A 23,732-nucleotide genomic window follows, 5' to 3' on the forward strand; every position below is an offset into this window, starting at 1 on the left:
CAAAAATTTTATTATGATTTTGCTTAAATACAAAGTATATTTTTTTATTTTTTTTTAAGACTAAAATAGTTAGAAAGTCAAATGCAATAAGACTTAACAGACCTTAGCTATGCCTTTATCGTCTTAGTGTGCGTTGGAGTTATCTTAACTTGTAATTTGTAACTATTAACGCAGAGGTTTTATATATTATTTTTCGTCTTATAAATAACTCTTTTCAATATCTTTATAATCTCATCATAAAAGGAGAATTGTTTGATTAAATGTTTTTGATAACATTTCAGACATTAATTTATATTCAAAACGGTTTTTAAATAAACTTTTATATGGTCTTCTTTAAAATATCACATCTCTAAGAACATTCAATTGATCTGTTTGTACGTCAGCTATACTTTATTGAACTTTAAAGAATAGTCTAGAGCTCATAATTCGCTTCAACGTCTTACTGAATATTATTCTGTATACGAGTAGAGATTATACGATTTCACATAATGCATATATTTCGTAAATATAATCGATTGATTTTTATTATTATATCGTCTGTATACAAAGTTATTTTGTTTCATACACTCGCTTTACGTTACAAAAACAGACAAAGAAACGCTTTCTCAATATTATTTAATTCTCTTCAACCTAAATCCTCAACCAACGACAATAAAGACATTTTACAGTCATGGTAACTTTATGTAATGTATCTTCATACTTTTAATATTGTCTCTGAGTACATTATAAACATAGACGCGGAAAGTAAGCACCCATAGTAATCGTGTCTTACGAAGTTTTACAAAATGTGCGAGTCATTTCAGGTAAATTTTCATACGGTGTTGAGATTTCAAAGATATTTCCATCCATTTATATCTGAACGACAACGGCCACTAGGAAGTTTGAACCTATTTAAAAGAGCATTACGTTTAATCTAATAACAAGATAAAGAAGCTCACCTTACTATACGGATTAATTATGTCACTGTTTTGTACTTTACATGTATAAAACCAAGAGGTGAGAATCTATTTTCGAAAAAAAAAATCCCTTTGAATAAAGTAAAGCAAAAATATACCATAGAAGTTAAAGCAAGCGAAAATTTGTATTAGTCTTATCGGATTATTCTTAAGAAAAGGCTTAGTCGATAAAACAATCCTAACTCAGCAGGCTGCAGGTCTTATCGCGAACACGCTGAGCAGGGGACTGTTTCGATATCACGCTATATAACTACGTAACGGATTTGTTTTACACGGAAGTGACTATTCTAATCTACTGCTATCCCGTGGATTTACCTCCTTAATTCCGAATAGTTAACATTAATGTCGAATAAAATTAAATATTAATTTTGATACAATGTTATATATATTGTAAAATTTCGTATCTTTATTTATAAAATATACATTAATTTTATAATTCACGTAAGTCCTAATACAAGTTATTATATACCCGTAGTTCTTCAGGGTCAGAAACAAATAACCTCTTTCAATTTAGAAAATACATTAATAAAGATAAAATAATTTTACTATAAAAACATTTATCTCGGTCCAAAATCTGCTCGATATGTAAGTGAGATTTCAGCGAGACAGTCTGGACTCAAAACAAAATATGAACCTTAAAGACGTATCTTACTTTATTGTAACCCTGAGTATACTACATGAAAATCTTTGGTGACTACATAATAAAGAAATATTGATATGAGAAGAAACTCACTAGTATTATAATATTATTATGTAACTAATATAGATAGGGGCCACGAAAAATGTTAAGTATTGTCTGCGATGTCTCTTTAATGTAGCAATTATTGTAAATCTATACTTTAGCTACAAATATTATGAACACAATTTGCTATTGCATATTCATAACTACGTCCGGGTTTGCTTGTCACAAACCTACAGACATATATACATGTATATAATATTAATAGGATTACGTCAACTCCTATCTATATAAGTATGAGATATATGTGTTACAGCGCAACTGGCGGTAAAATACTAGCTTGCTTCATGTTGTTGATATTCATAAAATATATACGTATCATTCGTGGATATTGCCAGAACAAAAATATTGCATCGTGATACTTAAATTAAAATTAATTTGTATAATTAATCACAATGCTAGACTAATGTTAATTTTGCAATGTAAACACTAAAAAATCAGCGTACATTTTTAAGCTATGAATACTGTTTCAGCCATTTTGAAATAAATGTCATTGAAGGCGTAAGTGTCATGCGTAAAGGCGTAAACGTTTTGAAACCGCTCCATTTAATACTAGTCATTCATTATGAATATACCAACAACAACAGAGAATAGAGAATGATGTAAAAATTCAGAAAAACTTAAATGTTTGCTTCCTCATAAGGTTATATGGCTTCGGTTATATGATAGTATCTGTTTGCAAATAGTAAAAATATTTTGTACTATACATATAAAGTTAACGAAAAAAAGATAATAATTGTAAAAGAACAATGTGTCCAGAAACTAACTATACTTACAAAATCAATGACTAATTACTGCCAACAAAGATTATAGTCGAAGATATTGTTTATAATTCACAAGTAATTTGTGAAGATTATGGATATTTGAAGTGATTACTCAATGTCGTTCAAATGGTTGTTAAAATCATTTTCCTTGTTAACTACATACACCAACTTATTGAAATAATATTTGTATAGAAGAGGTAAAAATAAAAAAATATATATTAACAGCCAAAAGAATGAAGAACAGAAAAAATAATCATGAATGTCCCAAAATAAAATACATGTAGAGTTGTGAACTCTTTTTTCGATGTCGGCTAAAACGTTAAAGAAATATCTCTAGGGGAATGAAATAGCTTATAGGAAAAATACCTTTCTGATTGTATTAGTGAGCAAACTTAGAAAATGTATTAAAAAAAATCCAAGACGCAGAAATACAATGTTATTATATCACAATTACGATATTCGATGTCAGTTCAGTAAAAATTACTTTGAATTAGGTTTGGAAGTTTGCAGCGTAATTAGTGTTGCAATATAAAAAATATATATGTAACTAAGTATTAGGTAGTTTATGATTACGTCATAAATGTAGTGTTGGTATCGAATTAATTAAATCTAGGTAAAAAAAACGAACTGACAGCTATGACGGGCAGAAAATAAGAATTTCAGACAACATTATCTCCTCGTTACTCTGATGTCCTGAGAATATAAATATCTCACCTGATAACATTTTACTTATATTTTATATTAATGTCAGATGACTTTGCAATAAAATAACTATTAATACATTTTTCATATATTACCATTTTAATACTATTTTGTTGACGTATACGTTCTTTGTACATCAAAATTACCAATTTATAATCTAAAGTTGAAATTTATAAACATGGCCGGTTATTTATTCATAAATCGTCGAATGAGTGGATGAATATCAAACGTAAATTCAAATGGGTTAAGTTAATTACTTTAATATATTAAATTTAACGCTGCATGAGACGAAACTTCTCAGCATTTCATGGATTCACCGTGCGGATGCCGGGTCCATGGTTGCAGGGGGAGGAGCTTCAACTGTGCCTGGGACTTGCGACCCAGGTGTGGGTTTAAGGAGCCCCTATGTAACGCGCGTTAAACGCTCACCTCCGCTGTCCAAGCTCCTCTCTCTACCTAACCAAATTTGAAACGAACCTGCTAGGGCTGCCTTCGACGCACGTTCCAAGAATGAACTGATATTAGTTGTTGACAGGCCTAAGTCTTTTAGCAGGTTGTAGAGAGATTTAGCCTTTACACCTCTCGCTCCTACTTCTGTCGCGTACAAAATTACAACGAACCTATTCTTAGTGAGTTGGTTAGTTAGCTCATAATACTTGTTGACCTTCTCTCAGAAAACCTATTGATCGTTGGTTTGTGGTTATTTCTTTTTGCGCTCTCGCTACCGATAGACTAACCGCTTCACGTATGATTTCTAAAACCCTATCGTGACGACGCGAGTACTGATGTAACAAGTTTTTTCGGTACCTTTGCCCCATCTTACTAAATTACTCTGATCTAGGAGAGTCATCGGGAACGCATTGAGATAAAATTTTTGCAGTGCTGGCGACCAATTATGAATTAAAGTGCGCCATTTTAGTGCTAATGGGATGCAAAAATCTCCTATGTGTAGCCACTCATTCCGCATTTCTAAGCTCATTGCATGGATCTTATATTTAGAACTCTCGTCTTGCCGAATAAAGGTCTTTAATATATTCGTATCTTTGGCCTTCATACTTGATCTCTACTTGAACCCTACTCTATTACTTTGAGCCCCTATCATAAACTGTTTGCGGAATTGAAGCCTCGATTCTAGCTCTAGGGCATCTTTGTCTTTTGGGAGTGATGTAACGACGTCATCCTGGGATTTCCCCAGGATTTGTCTCTTGGAAACTCTTAGGTTTATAGAGCTCCGACAGCCTTTTTAGATTCATCCCAAAAATTATTTCGGTCCCTGAATAAAGCTGACGAGTTAGCCGATAGCGCGAGCCCGAGCCACAACTTCAAAACCTTTACGACGCTTGCATCTAGTTTTAACAGAAGGGTCTCGCTGAAATAATATATTTATATTAATGAGAAGGCAGAACTAATTGGAATCTTCTTGTTAATATTGTAAACGGAGATTTTTGTTAATTATAATGAATGATTTTAAAGATACATCTCACTTCTATATATACAAAGTTATCTTGGATATTTTTCCCAAGAAATTATATATCATAATGTTTGCAACGCAACGTCGATTGAAAAAAGGTCTCTTAACCTTTAACTTCAAAGAAAATATTAAATACGACTCGCATTTATATGTACGCTATTTGTAACAAAGGTTCTCTATATAATATTAAAATGTAGGCATGTTTTGCAGTCGAAATACACAGAAAAATAATTTTAAGAATATTTTTTCTTATTATTTTTCCGTTATTGTAAATAGTTTTGATATAAATAATTTTTCAGAAGCGTTCTGTTAAGTGTACGCTTAGCACAAGTTTGAATTGCAATATTACCTACGAAGTAATTCCCGTTTTTCATTAATTAATAGACGATTGTACTATAATATGAAGATTTTTGAAAGAAAAAATCTTTAACTCCCTGCATGTCCTGTCACGAGCCAAACCAGGGGTAAGCATAATGTTGAATATTTATGTATTATTTCAAATAAAAACGCTAGATTTAAAATCGTTTAACTCAAAAAAAATTATAGATAAATAAGTAAAACTAATATTTTCGGATTTACTACACGTTTTTTCTTATTCTAAACTACATATTTCCAAGTAACCGTGGTCATTGGCAGAACTCGCGAAATTCTCATTAGACAAATCAATATTTGATCTTATATAGATGCTTAATTTAAGGAATAGATTTTGCTCTTTATTTTATATTTTTGCATTACGGTATATTAAATTTAAAATAAAATTCATCCATTCAATTTTCTTTTCACTTTTAAGCATTTTATACTCACTTGCACTCATGTCAACAATATTCTCTCAATTTTTTTTTTTTAATATCATTAATAAAAAATAATCAAATATCTTTGAAAAGCTAACTCCGCTAGGTAATAAAGAAAGTAATATTTAGTGAATAAGAGAAAAATTGAGAGTATTTTATGGGCTATAAGTCCAAGCCAGACAGATTTATCTCATTTATAGTAACGAGTAAAAAAAAGTAATCGAAACTTAGACTTTGACGTGACTTTTAGTTAATTTTAAAATATTTAAACCAGTACCACTTTAGCTTACACTAAATATATTGTATTCATTCTTAAATTATTCACAGTATTATATATATATATATATGTGAGTGTGGGTGTGTGTGTGTGTGTGTGTGTGTGTGTGTGTTTGTGTGTATACATATATTTATATATGAAACTCATAAACTAATTATAAATTGATTATTCTCATCTCAAAGCGGTAAGATATAATTGGTGCGAGGTGTTCGTTAACAACGCAAAATTTTTAAAATTTAGGGGTTTAGGGGTTGAGGGGTTGAGTATTAGGACTTAATTCACATCCGTTATCGGTTCTGTTACTATATTAACTTTTTTCTCTCACAATAAAAGAAAATTGTTCATAGAATAGAAGTAAAAAATTATAAAAAAGTTTTTTTTTTTTTAAAAGATCTTAATTTTTCGTCCTGCGTTATCTATCACTGTTTAAGATGATGCAAACATTATTGATTGTTATTTTTTGGTCTCTGAAAAAGACTACGTGTCTCATATTCTAAAAAAAAAAATATAGAGTCTACTTCGAATAGGCTTTAAGTTATCTCTGTTAGATCTTAATCAGCTTAATTTTGCTGTCACTGAAATGCTAAAATCAAATTCATTACACAGAAAATCCTGTATTCCGTACTTTCTTAAATCTTCCATAGATTTTAAGGGTATAATTTATACATTATACAAAGCTTTTATATCGATCCTAAAGATATACATCTATCACTATGACATTACATAATTTGAATATAACATTTTGAACGCTTCTTTAAATCAATCAGGCTCCTAATAATAAATCTATCATATTTAGCTTATTTCGTTGTGAAATTATCTAAAAAACATCGCAAGTAAATTCTAGTTTTAATTCAAAATATTATCTGCAATTCGATTAGTATAAATAATGATAGTAAATAATCTGAAGCAACGTTCCTGTCACCGTTTATTATAAAGTTTTCGCAAGAGATACCGATGCCTGTACGATATTAATATTTTTATTCATTTACTTCTGTTTTCGTTTGATTCTATAAATAATTTTAATTTATAACCGACGTAACAAACCTAGATTTAGCTTAGTTTTAGCTGGGTTTTATATTTTTTAGGTAATTTTTCTGTAACTTCTTTATAAAATCCCGCTACGCTATATAAATACTCGGACTTTTCAATGTAGATTGATAACAGTTAAAAATAAAGATATTTTAATATAACGAACATCAAGAAATATAATAATATGAAAAAAAATTACAATAGAATCTATGTATTAAAGTAATTATAGTATATACAATCATTTGTAATATATATATATATATATATATATTACAAATGATTGTCTCAATTTATTTTATGATAACACAAGCTGTATAGAACAGTTCCGAGTTATGTTTAAGAAATTCTTGTCGATGTTCCCAATTGAGGCTCTCACAGATTATACAATGACACCGAAGTCTAAGGAAAATAATAAAAAAAAATTACTATGACATAGTAGCGGTAGTGGTATCGTCACTAAAGATAGTTTAAAATTTTCACATCGTTTATAAATAATAAGAAACTAAGAAAGTAATATATATAGTAATAGTAATAGTAATATATATATATATATATATATATATATATATATATATATATTATATGTCAAAAATGATCGTGTCGAATTTTAAGACGTTTCATTTTTCTTTCCACGTATTTGTCGGCCTATTTGTCGTGATACGTTTTTTCCATGGTATAATGTTATCGTACAGCCTATTTCTCCTACAAACCCCATTGCGTAGCCGTGACCCAGGTCATTGGCCTTGGGGTTGCAGTGTCCTAATGGGTTCGGCCTTTCAGAAATGTTTTCATGCAGATATAGAGCACCAAGGTTGTACATTTGTAATATATATATATACTTTTCTGCTTGATATTATACTGTCCTTACATAATTTTTCTTATAAGTTCTTCAATAAAACCACAAAAATGTAGGCTGTTACAATCGGAGCGTCTAGAGAAGTGCTATAACAGTTCGAATTGAAAATGAAACAACCAATGTTAGAAGCTCTTACTTTAAAAGCCACCTTATGGTATTATACTTCATCTATCATTTGTATATATATACACAAACATAAACTACACAAAAATCTCCTGTTTGATCTTAAAAATGTGTTTTATTATAATTAAATTAATTTCATACAAGTGTTACTTTGATTGGAATAACCTTTAGAGTAATGTGAACAGATAAGGGACATCAAAAAGCTTTCACGAATCAATTAGTTCTGACTTAGATAATATCATGATTGATATTAATGAAGTAACGAACGCATTTTTGTTTTGGTAAAAAATAAAATTACCAACGAACTATGTTTGTTTTCCAAGAATCGTATAAATTTGACGAATGGGGTAAATTAATTAACTTGTTTGTCTACGAAAATATTTTTTTTGTTTTTGTGAGCTTATAAGGTATGTAAATTAGTTTACTAATAATGATCAATTAATAGATATTGATTTTAATTCGATTTTTCCTATATTATATACAAATTATTATTATTCTAAAAAAAAGGTCACGTTCGAAATTAGATAACATTTATATAATTTTCTTTGACTACCAATAGATTATTATAACTAATGTACGTTTGTTATTAACTGGTGAAAGTGACCGAAATTTTTTTTTTTAAACTAAATATATATAATAATATATCTTATAAACGAAATTTGGTGTCGAACAAAAATTTTGTTACGCCTAAAAGCGACTGACAGCACGCGTTATAAGAAAATTGATTTTATTCGAGGTAGAAACAAATTGAAGGATAATTATCCAATGGCTCAATAATGTCTGTTGTAAAAGAGAAAATTACACTAAATGGTGTATTTGGATGTATAATAAATGTAGATATTGATTCATTTTTTTCTACTCGCTACTGATTTTTGACACGAATGACTTGATTTCCTTTAAATTATATTTTAATATAATATAAATAAAATGTTTTTTAAATGAAAAGCCATTTTATTCAGATATAGATGTACCAGTAATGTATATTAAAATAATAAATAAATGTAATATATGGTAGCAAACGTTTAAAAATAAAATCAATTCATTTATCCAGACGTCCTGGGCGTTAAATATGTTTTGGAAGGTCGCCCAAAATAGGATAATCCTCAGTGTATGTAGCGGAATAACTCGTGTTTATTACATGTCTTCGGTTTTATGTTCAATATTTTATACACTCCCGTATTTATCCAAACTTTCATAGCATAAATAAAACAACCATATATATTAATTTGTTGTAACAAATAACAAATACCTATCATTCAATTTTCTGTTGTGTTTAAACAAATACACTTACATCATTATCAAAATATTTTCTGAGTTCCGTAAATATGCTTCTTATATTATTAAACACTCATCTGATGTAACAAATAGCAAATTATTTTAACCTTTACATACTATTTCGTTATTTGTATTGATCTTAAACAAACGTAAAATATTACCTATTATAGTTAAAAATTTAAACATTCATTCAACACATTCATTCGTTAAAGTAAAAAAAATAATCCTTAAAGTTAAATAGATTTTAAACTAAAATTATCAATGGAATCGAATGTGACTTAAACTAACTTATATAAGAGTAAAACTGTTGTAATGAAACCCTACTCATCAATATAAATGGTTTATAGTGCACTGCTTGCGTGTCGTTTGGACACCGAGCGGAATTCAACACGATAATTGCTCTAAAATCGATACCAAAATACATCAAATATTAAAGAATGTTTCGTGTGACAAGATAATATCAATAAGAGCTTTATGTATATTTTTTGTGAAAGAATCAATTATAAACCTTTTTTTTTTTGGTATACATAAATGTTTGAGTTCTTAAATGTTTGTATTGTGACAGTTTATCGCGTGTGCCACTTTCACTAATCAAATCAATTCTGAATAACGTTACACAAACTATATGTTAATACATCGAGGCCTCTCTTGTTGTTCCAAACAATGTAACCTAATCCAATTAATAATTAAAACGAGAATGAATTGGAAATATTATAAATGATATTTTTATTCTGTATCTACGTTTAAATTTTTTTTTATCTGTGACATAATACTTCCTTCGTATTATTTGACGAAGTTGATGTGATATTGTGATGTTCTTACGCGTTCTGCTGGAACACTTCCAACGAACATTGTTTGAAGACAGTATTTATCCTCACTTTAAGTTTACATATATTTAGACTACTATTAATGAAACGTAAGGAAAACTAAAATCATCTGAAACGTGGCTCTTTCAACCTAATTATCATTTCAAGAGAATTACACTTTGTTTACTAAACATTGTCTCTGATATAGAATATATTATCTAGTTATAAATAATATTATAACTTAGCTATTAAATTACGTTTATTTAGATACAATGTATACTCTGTGATTCATATGGCTTTAAAGTATTTTATAAAGACCAACTAATCTTTGGGTAATCTGTGGAAATAATGTTGACATAATTAAAAAAATATTTAGTTATATACTATGTTAATTGAAGCAAGCGCTTAGTTTGATATTATTTTTAATAGTAAATTATTGAACCAGATCCTATTTATCAACTTTCAAAGAAATGTATAATAAATAAAGTACATACTTTGTACATTCACCTCTAAAACTTTAAACGTGTGCTGGCCTAAACCTTATTTTTAAATCGTTACATTTATAAAAAGTTCTGTCATTAAAATTTTTGTTTCAGATAACATTTAAATTAATTAATATCATATTTATCCTAAAGCTATTGAATGAATATTTTTTATTGAATATTATTTTAATAAATCAGTGGAAATACTAGCAAATGTACTATTTTTCTGGTACTCAGCCAACATACCTTAATATAATCTGTTTTCTTGCTAAGAGACATGTCGTTGGAATCTAAATATAATTTTACGCATTTTCTTTTAGAAATAAAACATTTTAATGAAAACAGATTCGAATGAGAGATGAAATTCAATGACATTAAATAGTCTTTGTTTTGTAATTACTGCTTGTGGGGTAAATATTTACATATAAATATACACACCAGAATATATATATACTATATTTACATCAGACGGGAGAAAATATGTAAAATTTACCCTCGAAATAGTAAATATTCTTCAATATTCCAATAGTCATTAAAAAATATTTTTTTTTTGTTGTTTATGAGACATATTATGTCAAACAATTTTATTTTTAGTCTGTCAATACGTCTATTAGACAGTGTCATAATATTTTAAGCCTATTATAATAAATCATTATAAGAATGTTATTTTGAGGTACTTCGGAGTATTTGAAACTATATCGAGGTATGTTTAAAACTTCTCTGAAACCTTCGCCCTGGTATCGAGATCCGAATACTTTGCTGAATTTTCTATGATCTAAAGCATACCTGAAGACATTATTTGACATTTTTCTACAAAAAGGGGACAGCATTTATTAACAAACTCATAAAAAACACAACAATGATATTAATATCGAGACAAAGCTAGCTTTAATTCTACATAAGTCTTTGAAAGTATTAAAAATGTTTCTGAACGTAAGAGAAGCTAAATGATTACCATTTTATCAGCTGTATTCAGGGGAGGTCGCGTCCCCTTAAATTTACGACATCTTGTTAACTTTGACAGCGAATACCTAATTTCTTATACCACCGTTAGGATTGAGTTATTAATTTGGTCTTTTTGCTTTTATAAGACATTAAGATTTGTGTTAAAACAGATTTAACTTGTTTTTTTCTTGTGAAACATTGTATGAATGTTTTTTTTCTTGCTATACTTTCATGCTTCAAGCATTATTTTTAGCTGAAATATTCTGTTTGTTTTAATCGGGCGTCGCATTTTTGTTATAGATAGAAAATACACTGTGTTCTTTTCACTTCATCTTCACAGTTCATATGCAAATTTTCAGAACGATCAAAACTTTTTTTGTTTCATTTAATTATAAAAAGTGATTTTTTGAAGACAGTTTCGGTAGCGGTTAGTAAATATTTCACTTCACGCTTGACAGTTTCATGTAATGAAAATTATTAATAAAAATTTTGTATTTAACTTCTACTTAACTTGAATATAAGGTTATTTTATGTATACAAGGGGGAAACCTTTCCACTCAATTTTACTCTTTCTGCGGAATCGGATAAGATGAAATTTTGCAAACGCCTTTTTATTACGGAATATGGTTCAAAATTGCGCCCCAAATATTTAATCCATATCCTATATATCCACTTATATACTGATAAAAGTTGTCGTTTAACTATCTTATTTGAAACACTACTCGCGCCATCTGTTATTGAATAGCTGAACGTTCAATGATGTTTAAAGTAAACATAATTTATATGTACCATAGGTTATATAATATATATTCAATGAAATAATACATTATATTATATATGAAAAAATAATAACATTTTAACTAAAAATAAAACAAAATATTTTTTGAAAACCATGAGTATATCCTAGTACGTAATACAAGAAAAATAAAGTGATGGAGAAATAATAAAATAGTATTAATTCAGGTCTGTATTTTATAGAAAATGTATTTTTTCCTCCACAAACACTTGTAAATGAGTTTAAATATACTATATTCGTTATCCGACACTTATGTACAAGAGCGGAACGGACATCAGTCCTCACGGGTGGTAAATATTTTAAAACGTAACCATTTAATGGGGTTGTGGCATGCGAATCAGGAATCACTGGCAACCGTGACGTGTTACACTTCCTGTGTGACGATGTTGAATGATGTATAAAGACTAAAGCTCATATTTTAAATTACTATATTTTTTGTTTAAAAACCGATTGATTTGTAATTAAATAATCATGACTTTTAAACTATTTCTGTGTTTTAAATTCTATGTTCGTTTACGTAATATTTTTATGTAGATGGTTTTTTTGGCTTGATATAGTCTCAATATGAGAACCACATATTTGATATTAGATGTCATTTATTTGCTATGACGATTTAACAATGACATACATTCAAATAAAACTAACACTTATGGTTATCTATCGCGATTTTTTAATTAAAAAACATTGTCCATCTCTGACGACGATCACGGTTGCCGCAAAGCAACCGAAACTTCAGGAGTATGTAGTTTTAAAATAATAAAAAACGCGATAGTACATACGAAAGTATTACTTCTATTGAACTGAATACTAGTGAGTCTTAGATGTCATTATAATAAAATAGATTTTTCTAGATAAGACAATACAGATCAGAATATTAAAGTGCCAAAATAGGCTTCATAAAGTATAGATAACAAAAAAAAAGCGATCTCAACTTCACTTAAACAATTATTTATTTAGTTAGAAATGATTTTTCATTAAGAAATTACTATATAGATTTTTCATAAAACTATGTTTTTATAGTAATATAAAATTAAGGATATCCTTCTCATCATAAAATATTTAATTTGAATGAACGTTTTAAAACTTAAAGTCCTAAACGCATTGACAGTTTCGAACGAAGCTTACATGTCATCAACGAAATACTATAACACAAATCATATGTTCACTCATAGTAATGGCTACTAACCAACATGGCGCCTAAAAAGTCTGCAGTGGTACATTTGATATAAGTATTGAACATAAACAATCTTTTTAATTTAAAATCAATTAATGATAGCAAGCTTCTCAATTAACTAAAAAGACTTAGTCATAAAATGTTTGTAAACAATTGATATTCTGTTCAAGACATTAATCAGATTCAGGTTATTCAGAATTTTTTAACTCAAATAGGTATATTTATTGCAGTGAGGTTACACTTGATTATAAAGTGAATGCATTATAGGGTACTGGAGTTATGTCAATGTACGGCTAATATTGGCTATGGTGGTACTTATATCGCGACCTAATCCGTGATAAGTTTTAAGACTGTGATATTGACAAAAAAAAATCCAAACAACAAAACGAATTCAAAGATTCGATTAAAAAAAAAATCTATACAACGGTTAGATTGAAGGTATTTTATTATATTAAAATGCATTCTTCACAAATAACCCAAGTTAAAGTTTTAATATTTATGCCCCTTTAAATATATCAGTAAAATATCGATTTTTACAAATATATACCATCTTGGACCATCGAAGCTGTGTTGTTTTAAAAGATAACGCAGATAAAGAGACTATTAATCTATTATATTGGCTATCGGATTTGACTATTAGACTGAATAATCCGGATACTCTAAAATTAAATTAGCATAAAGCAGTTAGAGACGATATCCATCCCGTATAAGCTGGAGACATTCATAGGTATATAGACAATGTTGCCAACATAATATTATATTTTATTGTTACTAACATTTAAAAACCATTTTGTTATTGCATTTGGTATTCGTTTTGTACCCATAGGATTTTAGAGATTTCTACATAAAATCGATTCGTCCTAATTTATATCTGGCCTGGATTATATTTACGGAACCATTACAGGTTTATTTGTTACCTAGTATGAATGGATATGAGGTTCTAAATCAAGCTTTTTACGAGCGTCTCAAGCATTGAGAACACTTTAAGCAACGCCAGGGAATAGATTAAATGAGAACGAAATCTTCTATAAAATATATTGCACATTATACATAAGACATAAGACCTTGCTTCCATAAGCATTTGGGGGTTACAACCTGGAAGTAGTAGTAGTTCCTCATACTCAAATCCGCTCCCTCGTTAAGAGAAAGGAACAAAAATTGTAACCTTGTATAAATCATTGCGATTACAAACTTATTTAGCATTATAAATTCATAAATAAGCGACCTCCTTCAATGCTTTATTAACCATCAGAATGAGAAATTTAAAAAAAATAATCCAACATTTATACATAATGAACCGAGCTGAGAAAATATAACTCTCCACTTTAAATGATTCGTGGCAAAAGATTACATTACATATAAATCGAGCTCATAAATAATTTCTCAGTGTTTTACTGTCAAAGTAAGTTTGAAAATAAATTTCGAATTCGCGTCACATAGTATTTAAACAAAGTCCCATTAAGGGACACCTGAATCTGATAACTAAATCTGAATACGTGGTTTACATTCATAAAAAAAAAATCATTAGGTTCTGAACGAAAGAAAAAATTAACAGGAGCGACGGTGACAAAAGGTGGAATTCTCATTGAAGCTGCTTTACATGGAAATTAAAAGTTAAGACAGATAAGGCCTTATGCTTTGTGGACATTAACATTGTTTTATTATCTGTGTTTTAAAAAAATTAAACACCGTTGTAGTCTGTGAGTATTGTCGCTTAGTATGGAATAATATAAAATACATGATGTATTAATAGCAGAATAGTATCAAGACATATGTGAGTGGATATTAAAACAGGTATTTAAATATTCAACTGAATGAGAACAAAGAAATATGTTAACATGCAATTCGTTATATTATAGTATACATGCATTTTGCTTATCAAATTAAACATGGTACAACTTGGAAAACTTGGGACTTAGCCGATTTTTGGTTTATCTCAGAGCTGATGATTCAGATAAGTTATTTCCAACCTCGAAAATTGATACACATATTCCTTGAAAACAGAAAAGAGATGGACATCAAAGTTAACCTGTGAGGTTCTATTATTGAAGTCTGATGATGTAAGGAACCTTAAAATTGCTAATTCAAGTTAATCCGACCTTCATTATCGTTTATAATGTATGCGACAAAGCAGCTGACATTGTTAGAAAGCGGTCAATACGTGTAAAATCGATCATGTCTAAAGTAAAAGTGAATAACGTTAATCAAGCAAAAAATAATTTAAAAATTTTCTTAATAAAATTTTCTTTGCGGACGTGTCTAGAATTTTTAATTTTATACTAATATTTTATATCAAAAAAATAGAGGAAATCAACATTTTATCAAACAAAAAAATCTTATATGGTTAGGATATTTGAGAATAATATTTTATTTAAAAAATAAAATATAATAATACTCAAACAATTTTATTGATTTTTTTTTTCATACTTCTGTTTTCTATAAAAACAGCACGACGTTAAAACTTAAGCGACTGTTTTTTTTTTATTCAAACAATTAAATTTAAGTATTGTAATATGAAAAGAAACATTATAGATTATAAAAACTTATACTCTATATTGATTATATAAGAACTATTTTTAAAAATATAAGTTAGACTTATGACTTTTACAAGCTTTTAAATGAAATTAATACTTATGGATAACTAGGCGTATATTATTATTTTTAAAAACTATTTATTTATTATTATTTTTTTTAATAATAAAATACGCGTAGTAATCGGAAATTTTTAGTTACATTTAAATGAATACTCGCGAAAGTCTTCGATATCATTTTACAAGTTTTACTAACGTTTTGCTGAAATTAACTCAAGTAGACCAGCGTATAGCATTATTTTGTGCCAGTGATATCATCGAGTGCATTTCCTAGTTCCATCATTGAGAAAGTAATATTGTGCCCAAAAATAAATATGGTAACCCGACAACGCCATCTGTTGTCAATGCCACGATATCATACCATATAAATTTTAAAAAAACAACAGTCGCAGAAATTCTTGTAATCGATTTTTTTAATTTGCCCGTACATATACTAGGTAATGACTATATTACGTTTGAAAAAAATATAAAAAAATTATCACAGAAGTCTGTTCAGAGTTGCAATAAAGCCTCGTGAAATCCAAAATTTAGACACAAGATCTTTGACTTCCGCACTATACATATAGTACTTACATACAAATTTTAATCAAATCGGCTTAGTAGATATTCCTGCTTATATTAACCAACACCAACTTACCATTTTTTATTATATTCATATTAGGAACTATTTGATAAGTGAGTAAAAGAAATTAAGGTATTAAGAAAATTTGAAATGACTAAATTTTTCGAACAAGTAAGCGATTTTTATTATTATTATTACATTTCCCCGTTTCTTCAACTGCTTTATAGTAATCGTGATCACTGGCAGAAAAGATGGAAGTGTCTGTCAGTAAGTCCTGTTATTTGACATCTACCGCCAACGATATCTTAAACTTCTAAAAAAAAATGTGAATATAAATATTCAATTATTTTCGAATCACAGAATTTACAAACCACTTAACTGGCTATGAATTTAAAACTTCTGAATTTAATTTTTCTGTCTTGAAATATTTCTGAATCTTTTTTACTCCAAAATACCTTGCATAAATAGTTGGGAAGAGATAACTTAGTACAACTTTAATCTTAAGTTTCAAGACCTTAAATCAGAAACGAACAACAAAGTTCTAAAGACAGGAATTAAATGCATTCCGAAATTTGTAACTTAAACTTTTAAACATAGAAGTTGGTAGCCTTTTAACAAACATTAAAGGAACTCGGTTCCTCTGAGCGTGTCTTTGATATATGTTAGAAACCAAGACGAAAGAGAATTTGTAATATCAAACAAAAATAAGGTTGTGTTTGAAATTCATTAAAAAAAAACTTCGAAAATTCATTAAAAATATATACAATACCGTTTCCGAGGATGATTTTTTTTGGTAGCATAACAATATGTATTGGCTATAAACAAGAGTCAAAAAATCAAATAATCAGTCACAAAATTACTTTATAAAATACCCAGATACAGCAAATTTTCCAAGAACTTTTTGTTATTTACAGATTTTAGAATTAATTAAGTTGATATATATGTTTTAAAAATCCTTTGTAAAACTCTGAGGGATGATATGTATGGAAGGAAAAAGTTTGCGAAAATTTCAGAAATTAATCTTTCGCAGAGCGCTTTAATCTTTGAAGTTTTCAGACGTTACATCAAGGCAAAATAACAACATAGTTCTAAAGTCATGAGTAAAGTAAATACCTTTTTTGTACAATGTACATGTTAGATAGAATATTTTTTATGCAAAAAAAACTTTATAAACTTATCATTTAAACATTATTATTCGTTTTTAGAATATTCGACTTAAACAGAATTATGAAATTTCAGAATATAGTATATTTATTGTTGTGTACTTGTTGACTTAAGATCCCGAATATTCCGAAGGACCTGCCCATTATCGTTCTTAAGAGCAATTTTAGAATTTTGACCTTCATAAAGAGGTCTTACATTTCAACATAAATGTCAAAATATTAGGGGAAACAAATGGTCTTAACTACAAGCAATTATGATTTTCTCTGGAACTATAATACCTCCTATTATAATTTGTATATCATAATTAAAATGACAATATCCACAATAACTAACAGTAAAATTCTAACCATTTATAAATAGACATCAGTCAACTGGTAATCTTGCATAGTTTTTACCGTGACCCGCTGCCAGATTAAAATTAATATAACGCCAAAAGCGTAACAGAGACAGGACGTTTTAAATATTTTAGTCTTAACTAATTAGTGTTTAAACGTTAATGTGCGAGTGAGATAGTGCTAGTGGCACGCGGCCAAGATGAATTTGATGTTTCGGAAGAACTTCAGCGGCGAGAAGACGGTTTCGGGGGGAGGGGGTGGGGGGAAAGCGAAAGGGGCCTTGGGGGCAGGAAGGAACGCTAAGCGGAGGGACAGGGATCGCTATTCATGTATGGAGGAACACCACTACAGAACCCACTTGTTCTTCTCAGCACCTAGGGCCAGTACCCAGTACAATGATGGCTCAGGTAATTCGGGAAGTAAGAATCAGAGTTCCAATAGTGTGTTCAGTGTTGCCAGACGAATTGTTTGGGATAATCTCTATCTATGTGCATACCTTTACTGTAAGTAAATAATACTTTCTATGTTTCACATTAACGGGCTGCTTGAAATGTAAATATTTTGGCATTATGTTGGCTAACCTTTAACAATTCTATAAAATCAACAACGCCTTAGACGCGAAACAATTTGGGACATAAAACTTTAGTCCAAATGTTTGTCGTAAATATTCCTTCAGGTATCGAACAATAATTCAAAATTTGTTTCTTAGTAAACTTATTTAATCTAAATATAGCAGTGGCGTCTGAAAAACAAATTTAGTGTTACGAAGATGCTAGTGTTAGTATCAGACTTATCGTCTAGATTTTCTTTGCATTCAAGAAAACAATCTCAAATAGGTATGGTCGAAACTGTCATATTAATATTAAACGAAATAACAATTTTCCAAAAGAACTAATTAATGTACAGCGGCGAAAAAAAATACTACACAAAAAAGATATTAGGAATGGAAAGTAAAAGTAAATGAGGTTTACGCCCCATTTTTCTACACATGAACACGCGATTATAATCACGAAGGGTTTAATTTATTGTTTGGAAATCATGTAACATAAATTATACGTATAATACACACTATTATAAGGACCATTAAAGTGTTAGGTAAATTGTCTTATCATTGGTAACGAATATAGCATCCCTGGGCAACAATATGTATGTGGAAGAAATTAAACTTATCTTTGCCTTTTATGCATAAATTATATGGTTGGACATTATATTCTGGAGGTTTAAATTTCGAATCCTGGTCGTGTCTATGAAATTTTCATTGTATATTTTCTATATGAACTTTAATACAAACATATTTCTGTCTATGCATCTCAGAAAGATGTGGTCCTGTCATCGGAGGTGGTATCGGCTTGGATCCGGAACCACCACAGCCGCTGGTGACCAGGGAACCATCGGTGTCCCTCCTGCGATGGGAGAAGCCAGTGACGTCCGAGCGCAGGAGGACGGAGCCGGTTTCGCTGGCCACCCTCGAGCGAGACTGCTTCGTTATACCCGCTCATGCCTTGGATCGGTTCTTACCTGATGGTGTACCGGTAAGATATATACATACTTCTATAAAATAGTTGACTTAAAATACAAACACCTCATTTGCAACTTGCGTACGGGGTAATAGGTACAGTTTCAAACTTGATTTTTAATGTATATCGTTATTTCCAATAATGCCCCACAAAATGGCTGACGCCAATATTTATAGTTTTCAAATACAAGTTGATACTTAAATGTTGCCATTACAAAATGGCAATGGTTCAGTATTCTGTATTCAGTATTATAATTAATTATAAGCAGTCATAAAAATAAATCTAAGGTACTAATAATATAAGGAATATAATAATTTATACGGCACGGAAGGCGCCACTTGTAGAAAGAAAGTTTCGAAACAATTTGGATATGAACTTGCAACATCAGAAAAACATTTGCATCCATAATTCACAATCTAAGTAACAAATTTTCGTAAAGTTAAAGATTTTTGATTAAAAACAATACAGTAAATAAGTCAAATACAACAACGTCCCCCTGATGTTAACACTCAATCATTAAATTCAATAAATTCAAAGCCTGAAATAGCTCTAAACTTGTTTTTATTTGTTCGATAAGAACTTATTCAGACATAAAAATAAATGTTTTCGACATTCCTTGGCTTGTAACGTTGTCTTAAGTATTATTACAGGTCAAAGTGCTTATAAAAATCATTTCAATTTCAGCTTCCAGTGCCGCCCCCCACGCCCGAAAAGGGGATTACGACAAAATCTGGACAAAATTCTCTTAGCATCTTAGAAGTCGCGGATCCAAAACTCTGTATATTAGCCCATCTGATGAGCCCCTTAGAACCTATAGAGCCTATTCTAGAATCTCCACTTGCCAAACCTCTAATCAGACAGAGAACTGCCGCCATAGAGTTATTGAGTGACGTCGCTCACGCGAATACCGCTGTGGGTGGCATGCTCTTAGCTAATATGGAGAAGAATGCTGAATTTCCTTTCATATCCTACTACGTGATAAACACGACCCAAACGGATCCTTTACTGTTTTATAATAATATGAGAAGTGCCTCTTTGTCGAAGTTCGATCCAAAAACCATAAGGTATTCGGCAGCTCATACGTTGGACTTGTACAGTGAAGTCGCGATGATCTGCAGACCGCCCTTCAACGATCTCGCCGGTGGACCGAAGAAGTCGCACACAGCGACCACGGGGTTCATCATCAGTGTTTACAAGGTAACAGTACTAAATATAGACAAGAAAGTAAGATGCGAATATAAGATGCTATTTGTTCTAAACTAAATTACTATAAATTAAAATTCACACACATTTTTAACTACTTAGGTACAATAGTTTACTGAACTTAGAGTTGGAGGGAAAGACATAGAGACTGAAAAAACTATTTCGTTATTATATTGATTATAAGTGCGATCATTATTTCAAGGTCTTCGAGGGCGATGATGGCGAACGTTTCGAACGCAACTGGTTGTATTGGACGGGAGCGAGGATGTTGTATCGGCATCTCCCACATTCCGTGGGCATGAGAAAGATAGCCTTACACAAGTCAGTGGCCGCTCACGGCGACAAGATGTACCTGTTGGTCTGCGAGTGCGCCAACTTGTTGGACGACCTGTCCGGTGCGGCCATGTTGATAACCGCGCTGCGAGCCCGCCTCTGCGGCTACACGGGGCTGTACAGACCAATACAAACTTTTTAGTGCAGATTTTAATCTGCGGCCGGTCCGTTATTGATATATTTTGACAGGTTGTTTGATGAATACGTGTATATTTTATCTGTTGCCAATTACAACTGAGAGAGAGCTGGACGATTGATTTTTTTTGGTGAATGTGGATTTTAACCAAAACTGTGTACTGCATGGGGTGTATTTTGACTGTGTAATTCTAAATGAAAGAAAATTTACATCGATCATATATCGGATAATAGGATATTTTTTTTTTTAACAAATAAAAATCCCTTGCGAGAGTTGCCGTCTTATAACAGATATTACCGAATTCACTTTGAATTAATCAGTCTTCCATCGATATTGTAATTTTAACTTTACAATAAATAAGGTTGGTTTGTTTGTACGTTCAACTATTTTGACTTCACTCCACCCTACATATCTCTAGATACATATCACAACACAAAATAATGGAATTAAAACAATTGCTGAAACCCAGTCCTTCTTCAAATCTAGTTTTCGATAATCAATGGTCGGATCTCGTACATACTCTCGATATAACTTAAAAATTCTGTATAATTACAAAATGGCGACAGGAGTAACTGAATTAAGGGAAGGTAATTTTGTAAGAAAAGACAATATTGGTCCAATAACGGTGACACAACGATTATGATTTTTAAATAAAACCAAAAACAATAAGCGAATATTATTGTCTATACGCGTCATAAGAAAAAGGGACATATAGAAAACAATAGGTTTATAATTATTTTTTTTAATCTATGAATCCTTTTTTCTAATGGCGGCTGAATTCTTGTCAAAGGTGACAGTGGAAGCGGCCCAAATATTATTTAACAAGTAAGCTTTATAGTGATTAGTGTTGATAAATTTTAAGCGAAAGTAAAATAAAACCCTATTTATAATTACTAATAAATAAAATAAATTTCTTCACTCAAATTAAATTTAGTGCACTACGAATTAAAACTTGCGCTGCGAATATTTTGCGCGGGTGCCTAATATTTTAAAAAAGAAATTAAACGCTTGATAGAAATTTATAGTAACTTTCCCAAGTTGAGGATGAGTACAAAAGAAAAGTATTTTTGATGTAGGTAGCCGAATTGAAATCTACGGTTGGATTTTTAATGTGTTCAATTAATTCTATGAAGTGTTGTAGCTGGAATGTTGGCAGGTTGAAAATTGTCTGTGCCTACTTTTCTAGCCTACCTCGATAACATACTAGATTATCGATGTTACTATGAAATAATTTTTAAGAACTTTAGTAACGAACACGTTAGAATTACTGAAGTTGTTTAGGACACTTTCAAATTCTTCTTATTATAAATAGCTTAAGGGGCAGTTTCACCGGTTTGTATTTTGTTTTTTTTTTATGACGACAGTTTTTTATGTTTGACATTTAACGTCATATAAAATTAGCCTGACACGTTTCTTCATTTCGCATATACATATTCCGTTGATTTATTGTGATCAATAAAACAGCAGCCAAACGAAAAAACGAACACATTCATGTATTTCAAATAAATTTTATATAAATAAGGCTAGTTATGCACCAAGTTGAAAACATTTTGAATGAAGAATAGCGTAGCATTTAAATAGCAAAATTGGGAAATATTATAAATTTGACCTAAACTTACCTGATTTTAATTTTTATAACATAAATGGCTGTTAATTCACCGTTTCATCACAGTATTACTTAAACAAAAGGATTTTTTTAGTAACATGCACTGCCATTTTGTTGTACCTGTAGTTTTATTTGAATTAAAAATATGTATTTTAACATGAATATCACCGGATTGTCAATCAATATTACTCCTTATATATGTATGTTGTATAACACACTTGGCTTTTCAATTTCATACAAAATTTTAAATTTGACTATACTCTCTGCTTACCTCTGCTAAGGCGTTGTTTCAAATATTCTACAATGTATAAGGTTTACCTCATAAATCCAAAATGTGTAATAATATATATGGGAATAAGGAGAAAATTACTTAATACTTATTCCCACATCTACTGTTGATATTAATTTGAATCTACAATGAATGGATAATAAACGAGTTGGCAATAATGTTGTTCCCAAAGCGAGGGTCAATTGTACCAATTTAGATTTTAAGTGCAAAATAGTTTTAAATATTTAGCTTCAAAAGCTAGTTTCTTTATGGGCAGAGCTCTTACATAGGAATGTAAATTTGAACTATTTTTATATTAAAGAATGAAAATTAATACTGTGTTTTATTTCCGCTTCAATAGTTTTATTTTATGGATGAATAAATATGCAACACAAATACAAAAAAAAAAAAACATAAATATTAAAAATATTAAAACACAAAGGGAATTTTGTGTAATATTTAAGACTTAGTAAGAGAAGCGAATGAAGAAAAATTACATCAACGCTAAATTAAAAAAATAAATATATATTATATTTATGAGGAAATGAAACCTTTTATAAAACTTTTCTAACTCAAAATTTTATTTAAATTATTTGTAAAATAAAATAAACGATATAAATGTATTGACTCGAGTGGAATTACTCATTGTATTAATTCCGCTGTCCACCCTGCTTTAAGACGGTGACTTAGGCATTCTGTATGTTTTAACCGGCATATTATATTATGAAAGTTGCCATCTAAAAGAATCGTGTGATGTCATAATATTAAATTTTTTATTTATGTTTCGTTTACAAAAAACCTTTATTTGATTTCTAGATCTATTCGTTTTTC

The 23,732-nt window shown here is 29.9% G+C and overlaps 1 protein-coding gene across 5 annotated transcripts in view; it reads left to right on the top strand.

Annotated features, from left to right (window-relative positions):
- LOC116769423 (uncharacterized) overlaps positions 1–23,235 on the top strand; it is a 60,820-nt gene extending 37,585 nt beyond the window's left edge. For 2 of the 5 annotated variants that reach the window (XM_061522634.1, XM_061522636.1), the window contains exons 2-5: positions 17,892–18,257; positions 19,153–19,370; positions 20,040–20,552; positions 20,761–23,235. In XM_061522634.1, coding sequence (XP_061378618.1) covers positions 18,038–18,257; positions 19,153–19,370; positions 20,040–20,552; positions 20,761–21,033 — 1,224 coding nt within the window. In that variant the 5' untranslated portion in view covers positions 17,892–18,037 and the 3' untranslated portion in view covers positions 21,034–23,235. Of the gene's footprint in view, positions 1–17,184; positions 18,258–19,152; positions 19,371–20,039; positions 20,553–20,760 lie in introns of those variants that run through there. The other 3 variants (XM_061522635.1, XM_032660510.2, XM_032660511.2) reach the window with 3 other exon arrangements.
- The last annotated feature ends 497 nt before the right edge of the window (positions 23,236–23,732 follow it).

The sequence above is a fragment of the Danaus plexippus genome, chromosome 14 (assembly GCF_018135715.1).
Source record: "Danaus plexippus chromosome 14, MEX_DaPlex, whole genome shotgun sequence".
Classification (NCBI taxonomy): Eukaryota; Metazoa; Arthropoda; class Insecta; order Lepidoptera; family Nymphalidae; genus Danaus; species Danaus plexippus.